The sequence below is a fragment of the Carya illinoinensis genome, chromosome 5, assembly GCF_018687715.1.
Source record: "Carya illinoinensis cultivar Pawnee chromosome 5, C.illinoinensisPawnee_v1, whole genome shotgun sequence".
Taxonomy (NCBI): Eukaryota; Viridiplantae; Streptophyta; class Magnoliopsida; order Fagales; family Juglandaceae; genus Carya; species Carya illinoinensis.
This window is the reverse complement of record NC_056756.1, coordinates 31181072-31200573: the sequence shown is the minus strand read 5'-3', so window position 1 is coordinate 31200573 and position 19502 is coordinate 31181072. Positions and strand designations below refer to the sequence as shown.

Genomic DNA, 19502 nt, shown 5'->3' with positions numbered 1-19502 from the left:
TTCACCAAAAGAGAAAATGAAGAGAGCAATCAATAAAGCGGATGAAAGAGCATCATCAAACAAAATATTTGGGCCCCCCAACTCCATGATTTATGTTATTGAGGGGCTCCAAATCCAAAACCTCTATAGTAGTTTGGCCGTTAAGGCCTCTCCAAGAATTTCTTCCCAGGTTTTTTGCTTTATTTGCCTGAGAATCACGGGAACATAATTCAGCTTATTGTCCTAGTGGACCGTTTAAGCAGCCAGCTTGTTTGTTTTTTTTTTTTCCCTAGGATCAGAGGTGTAGACAGACAATTCCGTTTCATCAAAGACTTGTATAATTATCTGCCCATGATTTTTGCATTTTAATTACACAACCGACACTTCGTTGATGAAAACTTGTGTCGGTGTTGCATTTCATGTTGAAAATGTAGACAGCTCCTACTCTCTCTGTCCATCACACAAAAGCATTTTTGTTTTATCCATTTATGATACGTTAAAATAGGCTTAAAGATTTCGATCTCATTTCTCCTTTGACTTGTCTCTGCCGCTACTCCCCCGGTCCCCTTCACCCTCCCCAACGATTAAGGTTTTAACCATTGCCATTTTCCTCATAATGAGAGAACGTTTAAGGCGCTTGAAAGCTTTTTCTGTACCATACTTCTAGCAAAATGACATTGTACGTATGGTTCTTAAGCTTTAATTCCCATGCACGTGCTTACTAATGAGGCTGCTTTCTCAAAGGATTTAAGGCACTACCCTTCTCATACTCTGCTTTCATTGTCATTTGAATTCTTGGGATGCCAATTGACTCAATACATGATATGTGAGATGGATGATGGATCATACCACAAATGAAAATCGGATAGGAAGGATGGGTAGGCCTTATTTACTAAGGCTGATCGGATTGCGATCTAGTTTTGACTGGAATTAGATCTGTTGGATGTAAAAGATGCATTTCTAATATCCTACATTCGTAATATAGAATCTATTAACGCGCAGCCGTTTTCCCTGTTTAAACTCGGTGTTCTGTCCATTGCTTTAGGGATTATTCACATTTAGCATATGCTTGCTCTTATTGAAATCTTTAAATATGATTCTGTACTACAATTCGGCGTAGGAACTTTATGTTACTAGTAAGGGTCAAATATGTGACACGATTGTAAACACAACACGAACACGACACGAAATTAGTGGGTTTGAGTTTTATATTAACGAGTTCTAGTCAAAACGGATTGACTTGTTAAAACACGATTTATAAACAGGTTAATAACGAGTCAATCTGCTTAATAGAAAATAAACTCATTTTGACTCGTTTTGAATTTATTCTAGAATTAAGATTTTATTATTGGTAAGTTGTAATATTGATATTTCTCAGTATGTTTATGTTTTTATTATTTTTGTTGTTGAAATTATAATTTTAGACTTATACTCATATTTGTTATTTTGTAATATTGATTTTATTATATGTTAAAATTTGAAAAATATTTATATATATTTTTTAAGATATTGTGGTTATTAATAAATATAGATTTAACCTTTTATATAAAATTATGTTAAACAGGTTAAATGAGTTATATGTTTTAGTTCAACCCATTTACATGAAACAAACAAATTTAAATGAGTCGTTTTATATTAATAAATTACTAATTAATTATTAAATGAGTCAAAATGGGTGAAACGATACTACCCGTTATCTAAATGGATTGAAATAGGGTTTAAAAGTTTGACACATTTAATTTAACAAGTTAGATTTGGGTTAAGCTATACAATAAAATGTTCATAATTTAATAAAACACAAACACGACCTGAAAACACGGTTTTCTACTCCTAGTTAGTTTTCATACCAGTTATGCATTTAATACATCTTTGTAAATATATTGTTTAAGAAAATACCACTTTACCCTCCATATTACTGAACAGTGAATCTATAAATTTGTAACTTATCACGAAACTATAATAATAACACTAGTAGTTTATTTATTTATTTTAATTCAAACTAGTATTCAAAATAATCTCAAATAATATTTTATTAAATAAACTGTTTTCCTGTAACAGAAATTAAAAAAAAAAAAAGAAATAAAAAGACGAAAATAAATGCCTGGACCTGAGAGGCTGGAGGACAGCATGATCCCGCAATCATGTAATGCACGGGAATTTGAGGCGAAGAAATGCGATCACGCCGATGTTGCTGACTTCTTTCGATTCGTCATCATTCTCCATTTACTTTTTTTATTTTTCTTTTTTTTATTATAAACAAAATACTTTTTAAAAGTAAATGAAAAAAAATATCAAAATGTTATATAAAAAAATAAAAATTTTATGTTCGTTCATTTTTATATATTTTTTTCATACATTTTATTAATGCGATTGGTTACATATTAAAAAAAATTGATACAACTAATCATATTAATAAAATATAAAAAATACGTAAAAATAATTATATATATTGTCACTTATATTTACACATGACTTATTTTTCAACCTTCTTGATAATTAAAAAATTTATACAAAAACTATTATTTAATGTAAATTGATTGTTTGTTAAAAAAGAAAAAAAAACTAATAATTTGAGTTTCAAAATGTATTTGAAGGAAAATACCCCATTTCATTTCCAAATTAATATGGATTTTATATTTTATTTTTAAAATTGATTTTATTAAACCATCAAATTATTAAAATAATCGTATCACGTCACTTATTTTTTTTTATCTATATTAAAAATAAAATTAGATAAATATTATTATATTTTTAATAAATAAAATATATAATCTTAAAAGTCTCAAATATGATTATGAAGCAAATACAAGAGCAGTTAAGTGCGTGTGTTTTGGGCTAAGACTACGATGATGTTGTAATAGCATATGATTTGATTTTTTATTTATTTGATTTAAAATTTCTATCCCTTTTATAAATAATAAAAAAAAATGTTGTTTTTTGTAGGACTACAATTTCTTCCCCCCGACGTCAAAGATGGATTGAAATTTGAAGCCACATGGGAGGGCCGTACCTTTCGTCAATTTGCTGACGTGGTAATCTTTTTTTTATTGGGACGGCACGTTCTTCCATGTGAGCTGTTCCCCCTTAGATTCTCACTCGGGTCCCACATATTTTGTGTCAAATCTCAGCCATGGAGTCCTCTTTATCCGTCCGTCAATGGCAGGTGATCAACTTACCTTATCCACTAAAAGACACGTCGTTTACAGTCTTCATGCCATCTGGCACACCATACTCAACCGTTGGATTTATTATTTTGTTTTTTTCAAAGGCTGCTGCAGCATGGTCATGGGTGCAATGATAAAATGCACCACAATAGACCCACTTTTGTGGCATTATGATATAAGAGTTTTTGGGATAAGATCATCATCTTATATATATGGGATTTATTGTGTATCATGAGCTTGATCACCTGAATTTGCTGCGTGCTTGTTTTATGGAAGGAAATGTTCTGATTTCACGGGTGGTGGCTCCCAACCAAATCCACTCATGCTTGAAGAAATAGACATTAATCAAGTGTAAAACCTTTACACTACACTCTCATCTCATTTTTATAAATTTAATAATAGTGATAAATGTGTCACATCTTACATAATGAGATGCAAATGTGATAGTAGTGTAGTGTATAATATTTTCTTAATCATAATATCATACTGCTGATATTTGTTTTATTACATAATAAAGATGATATGGGTCTCATGTTTATCCATTTTTGAAAATTTTTCTTTTGTATGAAGCAATGTCATTGGTTTGTAACTTGTGGGAATCAAATTATCCAATTAGTCTCACTAAGAAAGACCATGAAGAAAGATAATTATTTGATCCATTTTTAGGAGATAATCTCTTTAATCAATTTAGTGGCTCCAAGCCTAACATGCCGCTAATATATGTAAATCCTGTTTATAAGAATTTCATTCGAATAGTGCTATTTGAAGACCTTTATACCATATACCATTCTCATAGTATAATTTGAATTATAAGATTTAAATTTAAATTCATCTTTATTTTCAGATAAGGGAATTGTATTGCTCATGAGCTAACTAAGAGAGTTTTGCAAATAGAGGGAGAAAGTTGCTGGATTGAAGATGGGCCTGCCGAGATCAATTTAATTGTAATAAGAGAAATGAGAAGAATGTATTGTTGATTAAAAAAAAATATATATACCACGTTGATGGTGTATGATGTAAAAACTTTAAAATATAATGATTCATTTTCTTAGACGGGAGTGCTCACTCTATTTTTAAAAAAAGAAAAAATTAAAGGTAAAAGCAATTACATTGGACTGTCTAAACTTTCAAATTTGAGTAAAAAAAACACCTTTGTCTATTTTAGGTACTCGCTTTCCCAAAATTTCTTTTATCTCACTTTCTAATTCAAATTATTTATCTCTCCAAACGGTAATATTTTCAAAATTATTATTTTCGTAATGATAATAATTTTTTAGAAAATAAAAATTTTTCAAATTATAAAATTTTACAAAAATAAAAATAAAATCAGATTATCTCGACAGTAACATTTTTGTCAAATTCCAAATATGGTAAATATGGGCATGAAATAAAGTGTAGGCAATAGGAGGAAGAGTTTGTTTTGTTGGTCAAATATTGGTAGAAAACAATTTGAGTAGTTTCCAAATATGGGGTTGTATTTTTCAAATGTCAAATTCCATGAGCTTCCCCATAACAATAAGCCAAATGTGGGGGCACCGGCATAACTATATTAATTATATATATAATCCCAAGAGTGGGAAAATTAGATCATGCTGTTTTCTTGTAGATAAAAAGCCATCCATGCTAGCTTTACATTGCCCACCTCAACAAATCCATAGTTCTTAACTAACAAAGAGCTACTAAAAGTCATTTGATTACCACAATTATCTTGGAGGTACTTTTTTTTGGGGGGGGGGGGGGGGGGGGGGTATTTGGATTTTTATAAATATTGATCATATCAAATCTTTATTCTCACCCATATTTCAAGGTAATAGTCAATTTTCTTCCCTTGAAATATGATACAAGAACACTACTACTTCCTTGTAGGCTCAAGAAGCCCTCTGAGGTGTGATATCTAAATTATTATTATTTTTTATTAGATTAAAAATATTTGGCCTTGGTCCTTCTCTCGGGTAGAGTAGGTGTGGATCTTTTACTTGTGCAAAATAGTAGTCTCTCAAATTGTTGAGTCTTGAGAATATTGTTGGATGAAGAATTGTCTAAACACAAGGAGGAACTTAAACTCTATGAGGAGGAGCAACAGGTTTTCCACATGCCTACTGAGGGGTCAAAGACTCTTGGATAAGAGAAAAAAATTGTCTCATTGGGTTAATTGTGACTGAGAAAGGAGTTAACAAAGAAGCTTTTAGGATGGCAATGACACAAGTTTGGAAACTAGAGGGCTAGTTACGTTTAAAGAAGTAGAGGACAATCATTTTATTATTGAATTCCAATGGTCATCTAATAAGGAAAAAGTTTTAAATGGAAGACCTTGGTTTTTTTTATCGTGCTCTGCTAGCAATCCCGAAAGTAGAAGGAAGCATCCCCCTTAATGCAATTCAGTTTTTGCTTGAACCTTTTTAGGTTTAGTTACACAATCTTCCTCTGGTGGCCATGTCAGAGAAAGGGGGAGAGCATTTTGGGTTAGTCATTGGAAAAATGCTTGTAGTTGAGGCTGATAGTGATGGTTGGGCATGGAACAAGCCTTTACTAAGGGGAAAGTGGCTTAGAGTTGATGGTCAACAACTATGGATCTCTTTTAAGTATGAACGATCGCAAAGTTTTTGCTTTCATTGTGGGGTCCTGAACCACAAGGGGAGAGGTGCACAAAGCAAAGAATAAACAAACAAGTGGACGATGAGTCACAATTGCAGTATGGTCCATGGCTTCGAGCTCAGCCTATGAATTCTAATATCTTTGGTATTAGAAAATATAGTGGAATGATGAACAATGTTCACGCTCAGAGGCGGCAGTAGGAAGTTTCCGGTGGTGGTGACAGTGGTGAAACTAATAAAGGAAATGTAGATTAGAAGAAGGGATTTTAGGCTCAATCTCATGCCTTTTATGAGGCTAATGATGCTAATTTGGCAAGTGGGGATGTTGCAAGTTTGGTTGTAAAGGAGGGTGAGCTCACTAACCACAAGGTGAAAAGGGTTGAGAACCCAAATCATAATACTGAAATGTCAAGGAAGAAATGACCCACGTGGAAAAGAAGAGCCAAGGTGAATCAAAACCAAAAAAGCAATGATTCATGTCTGAGAGTTGTGGGAAAAAGAAAAGGGGACATGGGTTTGTCTCTAACGACAGTGTGTTGCATCAATCTGCTAAGAAACCAAAATCAGTATTAGCCATTGATCATAGTCCATCTCAAAATGTATTGGTAGAGGTTGTGGTACAGCCCCACCAAAAGCCATGATTGGCCTTAGTAGGAATTGCAGAGGACTTAGGAACCATTGGATAGATCGTGAATTACACCTTTTGGTGAAATATATGTGTCCCAATTTTGTGTTTCTTATGGACATTAAATGTAGTAGCATAAGGTGGAGGTTGTGAGGAATAAAGTGAGATTTGATTGTAGCTTTGTGGTTGATAGTAGGGGTCTTAGTGGTAGACTAGCTTTTATATGGATAGCACATATAACATATGTTCGGCTATAATTCTCAAAACCATATCTCCATCATTTCCAAAAGAGTAGAGAATAGTTCACAGACTCTCATTACAGGATTCTATGGTAGCCCTTTAATAGCAAAAATGAGTGAGAGCTGGCAATTACTTCAACTTTTGAAGCCAAGACAAGGGTTGGCAGGGATGTGTTCCAGAGATTTCAATGAAATATTACATGACCATGAAAAGCAAGGGGTTGCAAGTTGGCCTTATAATCAAATGGAAGATTTAGAAGTAGTCGATATATGAATAAATTATATATTAAAATTATATTCCAAAATAATAGTTTATATTAGGCCTGTGTTCCGACTCCGACGGAGTCGGAATAGTGCCTTCTGAATTCCAACTCCTACTTTTGTCGGAAATCATCTTCCAATTCCGATTCCTTTGATTCAAGTTGGAATTTGGAGTTTCGATTGGAGTTGACTCCGATCGGAATCATATATATATATATATATTGATACTTGATCAAATATGCATATAATATATATAATTATATCCAATCACACACATATATCAATTAAACGTGCAAAATACACACACACACACACATATATATATTATATGAACAATGGCAATAGAACAATGGAAAAGAAAAAGAAGTAATATAATATATAGCATAATTTTAAAGGAAAAAAAGAAGTAAAAATCAGATATATGAAGAGTAATATACTAGTTTTTTACACTTTTATTTATTTATTATTTTTTTTATAATGGATCAATTTTTTTATTAAAAATTTATGTAAGGTTTAATTTGTACATTTGGAACTTATATATATTATTTTTCTAATTATAAACAAATTCTTATGTAATAATCCTTCTGATGCGTAATTAGGGAATAAAATGTTGAGTGCTCTCTTTTTCAATCCTTCTTCTTCTTCTCCACCTGATCTAGTGCCTTCTCAGTTTGTGACATCTATTTCAATGTTGCAATATAGCAACTTTATGTTGAATCAACACAACTACGCCATCATTTGAACATATTAATTGATGCAGCCCATGAATTAATATTTTGTTTACAAGTAATTGATATTATATATTATCCATACAAAAGCAAACAATTTTGAAACTTTTTCCTTTAACAAAATTGATAATACAGTAATAAAGGTATGATTCTCTACCATGAAATTGAGTTAAGATGTCTTGCTCAACATCATTTAGCATCATATTAATAAGGTCAAAAACTGGTCATGGTGTCAAATCAATCCAATTTTCAATTATTAGAGTTTTTATCCATCCAGGATCACATAGAAGGTGCCATTTACCATGACACTGTGACAAATTTATTACTAGACTCACCTGTGGGAGATGGAAAACCTAAAACCAGGCTCATGAAAAACCATTGATGTGAAAGAAACAAACTGAAAATATAAGGAAAACCATGAAGAACATTTTTTGTCGGAAGTTGGGAAAGCCCCTGTATTTTAAGAGTCCCACCCAAATAAAGAATTATATTCTAGTATGGACCACGTCTGTCTTTTTCATCTAAAACAACTAAAAGGACCATAAAAAATTAGAGAAAAATGTTGTGGCATATAATAATAATAATAGAAAATGCGGTATTCATTAAGGAAAATTCTTCTTATCATCTTCATACTTCACACACTAAATTTATTTTAATTTATTTTTCATTTTTTTTATAATAAATATGTAATGTGTGGATGATAAATAGAATAATTTAATTAGTTTAATAAGAATAAAATGAAATAAAAAATAAAAAATAATAAAAAATAATATTTTAATATATAAAATATATAGTGTGAGATGATGTGTAGCACTTCTCATTAATTAAAGGGTACTAAAGATCATCAAGCTGCTGGGAGTCGTACTAATAAACCAGGCTCATTCCATGGAGATTAGCAAGGTATATTTCTTCCATTCCGGCCTGCTGTAGAATGCATGCAAATGATCTATAATACTTCACCTGTTCGCCATGCATGCATGATGATAGATCGAATTAATTAATGGTTTCCTTCGTGATATTTTTTGGTTTTCCTCCTTTAGATTGATCAATTTCTCATACCTTGCAATAGGAATTAAGTACTAAAGTACTAAATCAAGCTGCTCGATCATTATCGATCTTATGAGCAAGTAATTTATAAATTACTTGCGAGCAAGCTGTTTGGGACTGCCATAATCGTGAGTCGATCATTTTGGAGGTTCTTTCTTCATGATCTAGCTAGGACTCATGATCAGTTTTTTAAATTCTGCAATATGAGTACTAATTAATTAATTAGCAAACTGTAGCTCAAGTGTGTGTGTGTGTATATATTGGGATATTGTTGAAGTAAGAAATCTAAAAAGTTCGATGCATGCCATTTTAGCACAAATGGGAAAAATATCTAACCATGCATGCAGGGTCAAACAGGTACATGATCGATTGATGTCATGATATAAATTATAAATAAATAAATTTAGTTTTCATATTCTGTTCTCTAATTCCTTGATCTCTTTATTGAGTTAATTTCAAGCTGGGTTTTGTTTTTCCTTTACATTAATTGTTTGTGACATTTCCACAAACACTTTACATTCATAGTCCAAAATCAAGAACTTTAACAAAAGAAACATCACAACCATTTCCTCAATACATTCGTTCACACAATTTTCGCTATCTACACAATCCAATTTCCAATTTGAAAAAGAAATAATATATGGATCAAATTCCTAAATTTAAAACCCTAAAAATTAAAATTACCAATTGGTAAAAACTGAGGGGAAGAAGGCACTGCGGCGGCGGCGGCGGTGGTGTGAAGCAATCTATGGCAGATTGAGGTTAACGATGGAATCGTGCTTGGTCGTGGGATGTGGCGTCGTGCGGCGTGAAAAGGAGAATCATGATAAGAGGCTGAGAGCTGAGGAGAAGAGTGGCCGAGTGAGGAAGAAAGAAGGGAACGAAGAAATTTGAGGTGTTCAAAACGGCGTCGTTCTAGTTAGGGGTGACGTTAACAGCGTCGTTCCAGTCAATTAGTTGAAAAAAATCCATATGCAAAATGACGTTGTTTTTTTTTTTTTTTTTTTTTTTTTTTTTTTTTTTTTTAAGTCAGAAGTTAGAATCGGAATTCAGAGCCCCACTTGGCTCTGATTCCGACTCCGATTTCCGAACACTTTGATTCCGTCAAAGTCGAAATAGGAGCGAAAATCGGTTGGAATCGGAGGAGTCAGAAATTTGCACACCCCTAGTTTATATATGAATAAATTATACATATATATAAATTATAAATAGCCTAGTCTGAATTGTGAATAAAAAAAAATGAGCTTGCAGTTTGAAGAAATGAAAAAAAAAAAGTAAAGGCTAAAATATCAGTTGGTATGGCCAGTATTTGGAACAGTACAAAATAGGTATAATACCTGTACCGGACCAGTGGCCGTATCAGCCAGTACGATACATTATTTAAATTTTTACTTTCCTCTATTCAAAGTGCATTTGTGCCTGGAAGACTTATTTTGGATAATATAATAGTAGCTTTTGAGGCCATGCACTCCACAAATACCAGATTTTGTGGTCATATAGGGTATATGACCTTAAAGATTGATATGAGAAAGACCTATGATAGGATAGAGTGGGAATTTCTAAGAGAGGTAATGCTAAGGCTAGGTTTCAATGGCAGATTCATCAGTTTGGTGATGAGGTGCATCAAATTAGTTTCTTATTCTATCCTCATTAATGGATATCCTCAATGCTCTTTTAAACCTACAAAGGGGATAAGGTAGGGTGATCCTCTTTCACCATACACGTTCATCCTTTGCTCTGAAGCACTAACCTCTTTGCTAAATCAAGCTGAGGCATCCAGATTAATTGCTGGCATTCCATTTGCATGAGGTAAGTTATGCACTAATTGCTTTTCTTTTTTTTTTTCTTTTTTTGCAGATGATAGCCTGCTGTTTTGTAGAGAATACTCCCTTGAATGGGCTAGGCTTATTGGTATTTAGGACAAAAACTCAATAAAAATAAGACCTCTATCCATTTTAGTGCCAACACCAGCAGTGTTGCTAAGAACTCCATAATCAATATTACTAGGGTCAGACCCTCCTCATCCTATGAAAAGTATCTTGGCTTCCCAAGCTTTATTGGAAGATCAAGGCACAAAGCTTTTAAAAGCATTATGGACAGAGTAAGGAGTAGGATTAGCAACTAGAAGTCAAATTTCCTCTCACAGGCAAGAAAGGAAATCTTAATTAAGGCTGTAGTTCAAGCATTGCCTACTTATAGTATGTGGGTTTTCAAGTTTCCTAAATCACTGCTTAAGGAGATTAATAAGGTGATGCATCATTTCTAGTGGGCTCAGCAGCAAAATGAGAGGAAAGTCCATTGGATTTTATGGAGTCAAATGGTGAAGGCCAAGTCTATTGGAGGGCTGAGTTTTCATGATTTGGAATGCTTCAACTTGGCTTTAATGGCAAGGCAAGGGTGGAGAATCTTACAAAAACCAAAGCCCTTTGCTACTCAAATCCTAAAACTAATGTACTTTCCTCACACCTCATTTTTGCAGCAAGACATTTGGTGGTAGAAGACTCTTTTTGGAGGAATGGAAATGGCCAAGAAACTAGAATATGGAAGGATAAATAGCTACCTCAACCTTCAACCTATAAGGATCAAAGTATAGTTAAGGTACTAGATGAAGATGCTTCTGTGGTAGAGTTGATCAATCTTGACTCTAAACAATGGAAATTGGAACATTTGGGGGAGACCTTCTCAAGTAGTGAAACAACTATCATAAAGAGAATTCTCATTAGTTTTGCAAATGCACTAGATAAACTGATTTGGAGATGTACTACTAATGGCAAATTCTCATTGAAAAGTACCTACCATTTACAAAAAGAACTTAATGATCTAGGTAAGGGGCAAACATCCAAATCTGTATCAAAGAAAGAAGAGTGGGCCAGCTGTTGGAAGCTCAAAGTGCTTAATGTCACTAAAGTTTTTTGTGGAGAGCTTGTGTGGACTCACTACCCACAAACCTAAATTTGTCAAAAAAACAAATAGTGGACTCACCACTGTGCCACTGTGTTTGAGGGAAGAGGAGTTTGTTTTACATGCTTTATGGGAGTGTAGTTCAGCAAAGGATGTTTGGAGTCAGTGTTCAAAGCTTATACAAAAAAGTGCACTTAATGCAGACAATTTCAAAGGAATTTTTGAAGCCTTTAATGAAGTAGCTAAGCAGGATACTATAGAGGAGTTTGCTATGATAGCAAGGAAGATATGGATGAGGAGAAATGAATTCATGTTCAAAGGATCTTCCCTTCATCCATCTTTGGTGGTGTAGCAATCAAGGTAGCTACTAGTGGATTTTAAAGAAGATCAGTCCAGGAACATTTGACAGATTATAGATGACTCATCACAGATCTGTAAGTGGAAGCCCCCTTTTGAAAGTTTCTGCAAAGTGAATTGGGATGCAACTATTATTAAGTCTATGGGCAAACTTGATATTGGCATTATAGCTAGAGACCATGAGGGGAATGTCATGGCTACAAAAAGGATGCAGAGAGAAGGTTTCCCTAAACCATTCTTGGCAGAAGCTTTAGGAGCTTTACATGTAGCTGTTTTTGCTTTTGAGCTTGGTATGAGGAAGATCATTTTGGAAGGGGACGCCCTCCAAGTTATTAAGCATATCACACAAGGTTCTGTGTCATGGCATATTGTAGGGATAATCATTTATGATGTTAAATAGCACTTCTCTAAGTTTGATAGATGGTTTGTTAGCCACATTAGTAGAAATACTAATGGGGCTGCTCACATTTTAGCCAAGAGCTCCCTAGATCTAGTTGAAGATGTGCTTGATATGAAAGATTACCTTTCATGTATTTAGTCCTTCATTTGATGAAGGCTTTATCAATAAGAGATGCTATTTCCTTTAAAAAAAAAAAAAAAAGAAGAAGAAGCCCTTTGCAAAAAACCTTATTAGATCTCATAGCCAAAATGGAAAATCTCGAAACATGCATATTTTTAAGGATCCATCTTTACTCAACATATTTGACTAAGGTATAGGAGTCTTTACCCACCAAATCTTAGTCAATTGACTGCAATAACATATATCTATTTTAATATAAAAAATTTTGTTTAAAATTAATTTGATACAGATTTATTTTATAAAAATAACTTTACAATATAACTTACTACATCAATTTAGTCAATTGACTGCAATAACATATATCTATTTTAATATAAAAAATTTTGTTTAAAATTAATTAGATACAGATTTATTTTATAAAAATAACTTTATAATATAACTTACTAGGTCAATTTATGTTACTACACATCATTTTATAAAATAAATTTTAATAAATCTTTTGTGAACCATTATAAAGTAGAAGTTAGTGATCTATGTTATTAAAGAATGGCCTTTTTATCTTATTTTAATCTTAGTAGCACAAACCAAGCAAGCAATTCTAGATAGTCTAAAAAGACAAATTTTCCCTTCAATCCGAACGAGCTCACGAGTTCATAATTTCTCGAATCCTACTTAGAGATAACAAATATATATATAATAAAATAAAATAAAAAAATGAGCAGCCATGCATGTGAATAGAATTAAATGATACCTACCAGGCCTGTTAATGATTAGCTCATGTGCTGCATAGGATAGGAAATGAATGAATGAATGAATGAAAGACGTCTACATCTTCCTTTCTATCTTCTTTTGTCCACATTTCTAAGATAACAAAACAAGCTTTTCTGTTCTGCCAGGATCCTATGTCTTAACAAAGTTCAGACATAAGATAATGCCAATATTACTAGACATGATGAGCGGTAATCTTAATAAAATATATATTTAATTCTCTTCAAATTTGTTTTTAACTGTAAATTCAAGGCAAATGCTATGAAGTGAAAAGAAATCGAATTGGGCTTTTAGCTGGGAATGGGCATCATGTATCTACATGTATGTATGTGTCTTCAGATTGAAATTCTAAGCGGGCAATTATCATATAGAACATCGAGCAAATCCAGAACCCTGTGAAAGGAACGCTCACATTAACTATCAAATTCAATACAGAGAAACAGTACTATACATGGAAGGGGTTCAAGCTGCAGGTAGTACTGTACGTAGAGGAGACGAACATCAAGAGGAATGTAATGTCAAGCTTAAGATCAACATTCAACTGCTTGAAGGTGGAAGCAAAATTGGGAAGAAAGCAATGCTACTAAACCTTCAATAGATATATATATATATATACATGTGAAAGGATCCAAAAAAGGAAAATGGAGTATCATGACCCATTTTTATCTTTTCTTACTACAAAATGAACACTAAAATCAAAGCAATTGGCAGAGATGGCCTATAAGCTTTGTGTTAGTAATTTTGTGTTATTTTGATTTCGTAGCTTTCCATGCACACTTCTCTCGTCTCGTTTAAGTAAATTTTAAGATCAACAGGACAGATAAGCTGAGATATTTACAAGAGGTTTAGATTTTAAATTTTCATGTGTGTAAAATAGAAGAAAGAGAGAGAGTTTCATGGTCTGAGCCTTCAGCCTTGTTTTTTTCAATTAACATAATAATAAGATTACTTAATTTATCAACTTTTTGTATTAGGTTGTAAATGATTAAGAATTCTTGACAAGCTTATTAGATTTGAATTTTACTCGATTCGTTTAATAAATGAGATATTTATAAATACAAAATTATGATTGATTATTAAAAATTCGTATAAAATTCGATTCAACTTGTATAAATTAAAATAACTTCATATTTATTATTTTTTAATAATATTATCTCTAGCTTTATGTTAAAAATATCTAAATTATTTATAAATAAATATAGTCCTCAATATATGTATACATAAATTATATAAAGACATTCCCAAAATATAAAAATAAAAAATTTATTTGTTAAAATTAGTAAATAAAATAATCATACCACCTTTCAAAATCTTCAATTCAAATCTCTTTAGAATTCAAAATGCAGTACTTGCATATATTTTAAATCTTTTTTTGATCATTTGCAACGCATATTTATGGGCGGTCAAGTTAGTTTTTCAATTCTCTTTTTAAGTACCCAAAACATTTTAAAAAAAAAATTCCAATTTTAAAAAAGTCTCTTTTAATAATTTCTAAATTCTTTTTATGTTTAGGTATAAAGAGTAAGAAAGTGTGGGTAACATATCTAGAAAATTTAATGTTACCGTAACATAATTTTTTAAAATTTGAATCTTACAAATCAAATCTCAAATCTTACCATATATGTTCTACAAGCCGGCCTAAAAATATAATAACTCCTATAGAAAAAATCGATGATTTTGTTGAGATGGGAGAGTGGATTTAGTAAATATATTAAAAATCATGTAGGCATGAAGAAAGAAATTAATAATGTTTGTATGTTTTAAATAATAATTAAGAACTTGTCAATTTTTTATTTATTTAAGTCTTTAATTATAATTTATATTTCAACACCATCTTCTAATTTTGCCACTTGAACTCAAATGCAAGCTTCATGGCTATCCATAATTTTTAAATAAACGATCAGATCAGCTCAATGTGAGCTATTCATATTCCCACCGGGGGATTGGAGTGTTCATGATTCAACCAAAGACTACCTGAGGCCAAATGTGCAAGCCAAGGTCTTTTAGATATCAACAACCACATAATGTTAGCTTAGGCCTCTGTTAACTAGGCATGAACCTTAACAATTTTTTTTTTTCTTTGATTCTATTTACAGCATAAACAAGGAAATTTCAACACCAAATGCAATGCATGATGCATGATGATGATAAATTGGAAGATGATAAATGGGAGGTAAAAGCTATAAAGGGCTAGCTGAGATCGATATCAACCAGCTCCGGGTATCCCCTTTCGGTCTGGTTGGCAACAAGCTCTATGCCTAGCTGCCCTTTATCTCCAGCACCAAATGCATATAGCTTCCCTGATTTAGTAAGGGCAAAGGTGTGAGCATTCCAATATATGGAATTGGTGAGGCTGATCTGTACTACACGCTCATTAACTTGCTTCAAAGATGTTACAAGCTCTGGACTTAATAAATTTGCATGCCTGTTCCCCTGAAAGATACATTACAAAAAACAATATCATTAAGTAGATTCATAAAATTGTAGATCTCTCTCTCGCGGTGCATAACCAAACTTTGGGCAATAAGATCAAGCTGTGGTGGATTGATTAAGAGTGTCGAAGAGCCAAGGACACATAAATCACAGCTTTTATGAAAAATAAAATTGCATGACATATTTCCATAAAGGCAGATTAATGGACTAGATAAGAAGGAAAAATTGGGAGAAAGCCAGACCTGTCCATCAGCACCGGTATTATGTCCGAGACTGGAGGATTCTCCACAGCCAAATGAGTACACATCACCATCATCAGACACCACAAAGGTTGTGTAATCCCCTGTAGCAACATGCACTGCTTTCACCTTGCCCAGGGCTTCCACAACCTTAGGAACTGATTCACACTCTTCATTCCCATGACCTAAGCAACCATAACGCCCCCAACCCCATGTGCAGACCCGTCCATCCTGGCCAACCACAGCGGCATGCCAAGCACCAGCTGCAACCACCATGGGCTGAAGGTTCAAAACCTGAAACTGTTCAATCAATCGGGGGTTCTTCTCATCTGTTCTTGAACCATGTCCAAGCTTCCCACCCAAGCCGCACCCAACAGAGTAAACAGACCTGATATGATTTAAGAAAGAAGATAAAACAACTAATTAATTACCTAGATATCATATCCAATAACTTTATTATAAGTTATACAGGATTCTAAAGAGGGGGGAAAAAGTAAGATGCTAAACAGGATTCATAACGTCAAAGCCAAATTCAGAATTTTGGGACTTACAGGATAGTAAATGAAAAAAATCCTAGATGTGAAATTATGTTCTAAAAACCGATTCCAAATCAATTTGTTTAAAAATATTTCAAGTGAAATAAAAAAGCAATGCACACCCGCATATCAATTAAGACAAAAAGATATATGCACTTTTTGTTATCCATTGAAAGCTACTCAGCATAATTAAGAATTATTTAGCTTTTGGAAACATTAATATCTGCACAAAAACTTCACAAAAATAATTATAATAGAAAGGCTATATAAGCCTAAATAAAATATGGCAGTAGAAAATACTTTTTTCTTAAAACAAATAGAATTTTATCTTAAGATAAAGAAAAGAAGATGGAGCTCACATGCCACTAGGTTGACAAGCTAGAGCAAGAAGATAGCAGTATCCAGCTGCTATTTGTACGACTGGTATGTTTTCTAGTGCCCCCAACAAAGGATGAGGCTCCAAATCATTTGGGTCAGTCTGGTGACCAAGTCTGGAATCGTTGCCCCAGGAAAATGTATAAACCCTGCCTTCTCTAGACAGGACAGCCGTGAAGAAATTTCCAATTGCAGCTTGGACCACATATATGTTTTTCAAAGATTCAACCAGCTGTGGAGTTGTAACCAATTTAGCTCCTTGAACTCCATACTCGGCTTCGCCAAAGGAGTCCTTTCCAAAGGCATAAACCTGTCCTGCATCACTGATCAGCATTGTCCTGCCAGCCCCAGCAGCTGCTTGGATAATCCGTATGCCTTGCAAGGATCTGCAACATAGTGTAGTTCCATTAACTTTCCTTTAATTGGAGTAGTTCCATTTCCATATTCTTGCATTTATTGTATCATGTCTAAGAATGGTGAAATGTAGGTAACCTGATTGGCTGAGGCCGCCATTCCTCTTCAGTGGTGCCATGTCCAAGCTGTCCTGAATTGTTGGAGCCGAATGAGTATACAACTCCGCTTGACGTCACAGCAATACTATGACCAGGCCCTGCTATTGCCTGGGATTTCTCCCTCCTGCAACATGCTTCTCCAGCCAGCAAAAACCGCAGGACCAGTTTCCACGAGCCCCCGCATCTTTGCTTCAACTCTTGGCGTTCTTCTGTTGTCATTGGCTTAAATATGGCCCTCTTTTGGCACATGTCCAGAGCAGCAAGCTCTGATAAGGACAACTCTAAGTCGGGAGCAAAGTTTGCTGGCTGCCTAAAGAAGGAGCATGTTGCCTGCAATAGGCAGATTCAAAATCAAATGAGCAGCATTATCAATTCTAAGATTGCAAAAAACGTTCAATATCAAAATGCACAGAATCAGGGCACTTGCCTCTAGTTTTGCAAGATCTTGAGGATCCAAATGACATGCTGTAAGGACATGAAGAACAATGGAGGGATTGGCAGACAAGGGGAATTCTCCTGGTATGGAATCCCCAAAGCAATGGCGTTGCTGTCGTTGAAATGCCGGTACCGATGTGGCAACAATAGCAGTAATTGGCTGATCGGGAATGTTATGGTATTGAATAGTTGGGGTTCCACTAGTTGTGGCGTCCATGGGCAATGCCGCAGTTTGCAGTGCCCAAATATGGTAGACGAATATATGAAAATTGCTGGGAATAAGTAAAACATCAGCACAAAAATGACTACATTATTGTCAACGGCGAGTATCCAATCCCTGCATATAATTCATCTTACTATTTTTAAATATTGGGCATGGGTATCTACCTTGAAATATGTATTGATCAGCAAACTTCAACTCTCAAACCTACAGAAAACAGATGCCCATAAAATTTCCTTACATGAGGAAAAGAAACAAAACTGAATTACATGGTCCGTTGTACATGAAGAATGCCCATTATTCATAAGAAACCTATACAATAAAGCCTCCTATAAAACCAAGGTATATAGACATATATACCAAAGGAAATTTGTGAACCGATCATTGAATTATAGGCTCAACCCAAGTAAAAGCAGCCTAATTGAGAGCATCCAAGTTGAAAGGACCATCGTAAATCGAGAATATTATCACATCGTGAGTCAAAACTAGGAATTTAAAGAACATCAAAAGAATAAAAACTTCGTAGAGACGAATACCAATTCTCCATGGAAGGATATTCGACACCCAAAAGAAACCCCAAAAGAAAAGAATTTTGACATGAAAAGACAATCTCCTATTCACGTATACCCACGATAGCTTATAAAAGTCAGATTAATCCGATCAAAATAAACCAGGCAACACAATTCGACAGCCATCCTTCAAAACCCAGAAAAAGGGGTCACAATCGTTAACAATCTTACATAGACTGAACCCAGAAAGTCGATCCTTTTAGCATACCCAGATCATCACATCCATCGGAATATCCAATTGACCATTAAACTTGATCAACTACCAAAAGAAGAAGAAAAAACTTAACACAATCAAATATGATTAAATAACTTTTCCATCTGTACATTATGATCATTACAGATCGAAACAGAACAATTCAGAAATGAGGATTACATATCAGAGAAACCCAGGATTCCTCAAAAGCCATCTGCATCCGTCAACAATTGCACAGAATTTCACCTTTTTCTTATTCAAAACAGAAAATTGTAGATCAGTTTGGAAAGAGATAGAAAGTGGGTGTCTGATCAGAGCTCTATTGTCTTAGAAAAACGGAATATGAATTTGGGGGCACTGAGATGTTCCAAAGGAATTGAGAAGAAAAAGAAGGGAATTTTGGGAGAGAATGAACAAATTTGATCTCTTTTTTTCCTTTTTTCTTCTAATTTTTTACTTTCCTACGGGAGGTTGTGCCGTGTATCCCTTCTTCTATATAAATCTAATACGTTTTCTAAAGCGATGAGGCCAGGTGTCTCCTAGGTGGTGAAGGAGTGAAATGCTACATTGCCATATATTTATACTCTGGGTCAGCAGCTTCTTATCGACTGGGGTAACTCCTCCACCTTAAAATGGGGCTCTCAATTTTTTTAACTACCATCTTTGAGTTTGATACGAACTGAATATTTGAAAGGATTAAGATATATCAGCATAATTTGACTCGAATCAGTTTTAATTGACCTGATTAATTAATTAATGAGTTATCTTTCCACCAATTCCTATAAATATTTAACCGTACTCATCCAT

General features: G+C 33.8%; 1 protein-coding gene across 4 annotated transcripts; it reads right to left on the bottom strand.

Moving 5' to 3' along the window:
- Positions 1-15068: 15068 nt before the first annotated feature.
- LOC122310634 (ultraviolet-B receptor UVR8) lies at positions 15069-19243 on the bottom strand. 4 transcript variants are annotated; one of them, XM_043124713.1, is made up of 8 exons: positions 18876-19243; positions 18674-18761; positions 18101-18140; positions 17706-17985; positions 17259-17608; positions 16751-17152; positions 15859-16243; positions 15069-15616 (listed from the first exon to the last, which is right to left on the bottom strand). In XM_043124713.1, exons 4-8 carry the CDS (start codon positions 17928-17930, stop codon positions 15374-15376), a joined length of 1605 nt encoding a protein of 534 aa, XP_042980647.1. In that variant the 5' UTR covers positions 17931-17985; positions 18101-18140; positions 18674-18761; positions 18876-19243; the 3' UTR covers positions 15069-15373. The 4 variants fall into 4 exon arrangements, with proteins under 4 accessions (XP_042980647.1, XP_042980646.1, XP_042980645.1 ...); XM_043124712.1 differs by lacking the exon at positions 18674-18761 and having other exon boundaries at positions 18841-19243; XM_043124711.1 differs by lacking the exon at positions 18674-18761 and having other exon boundaries at positions 18876-19242.
- Positions 19244-19502: the final 259 nt, after the last annotated feature.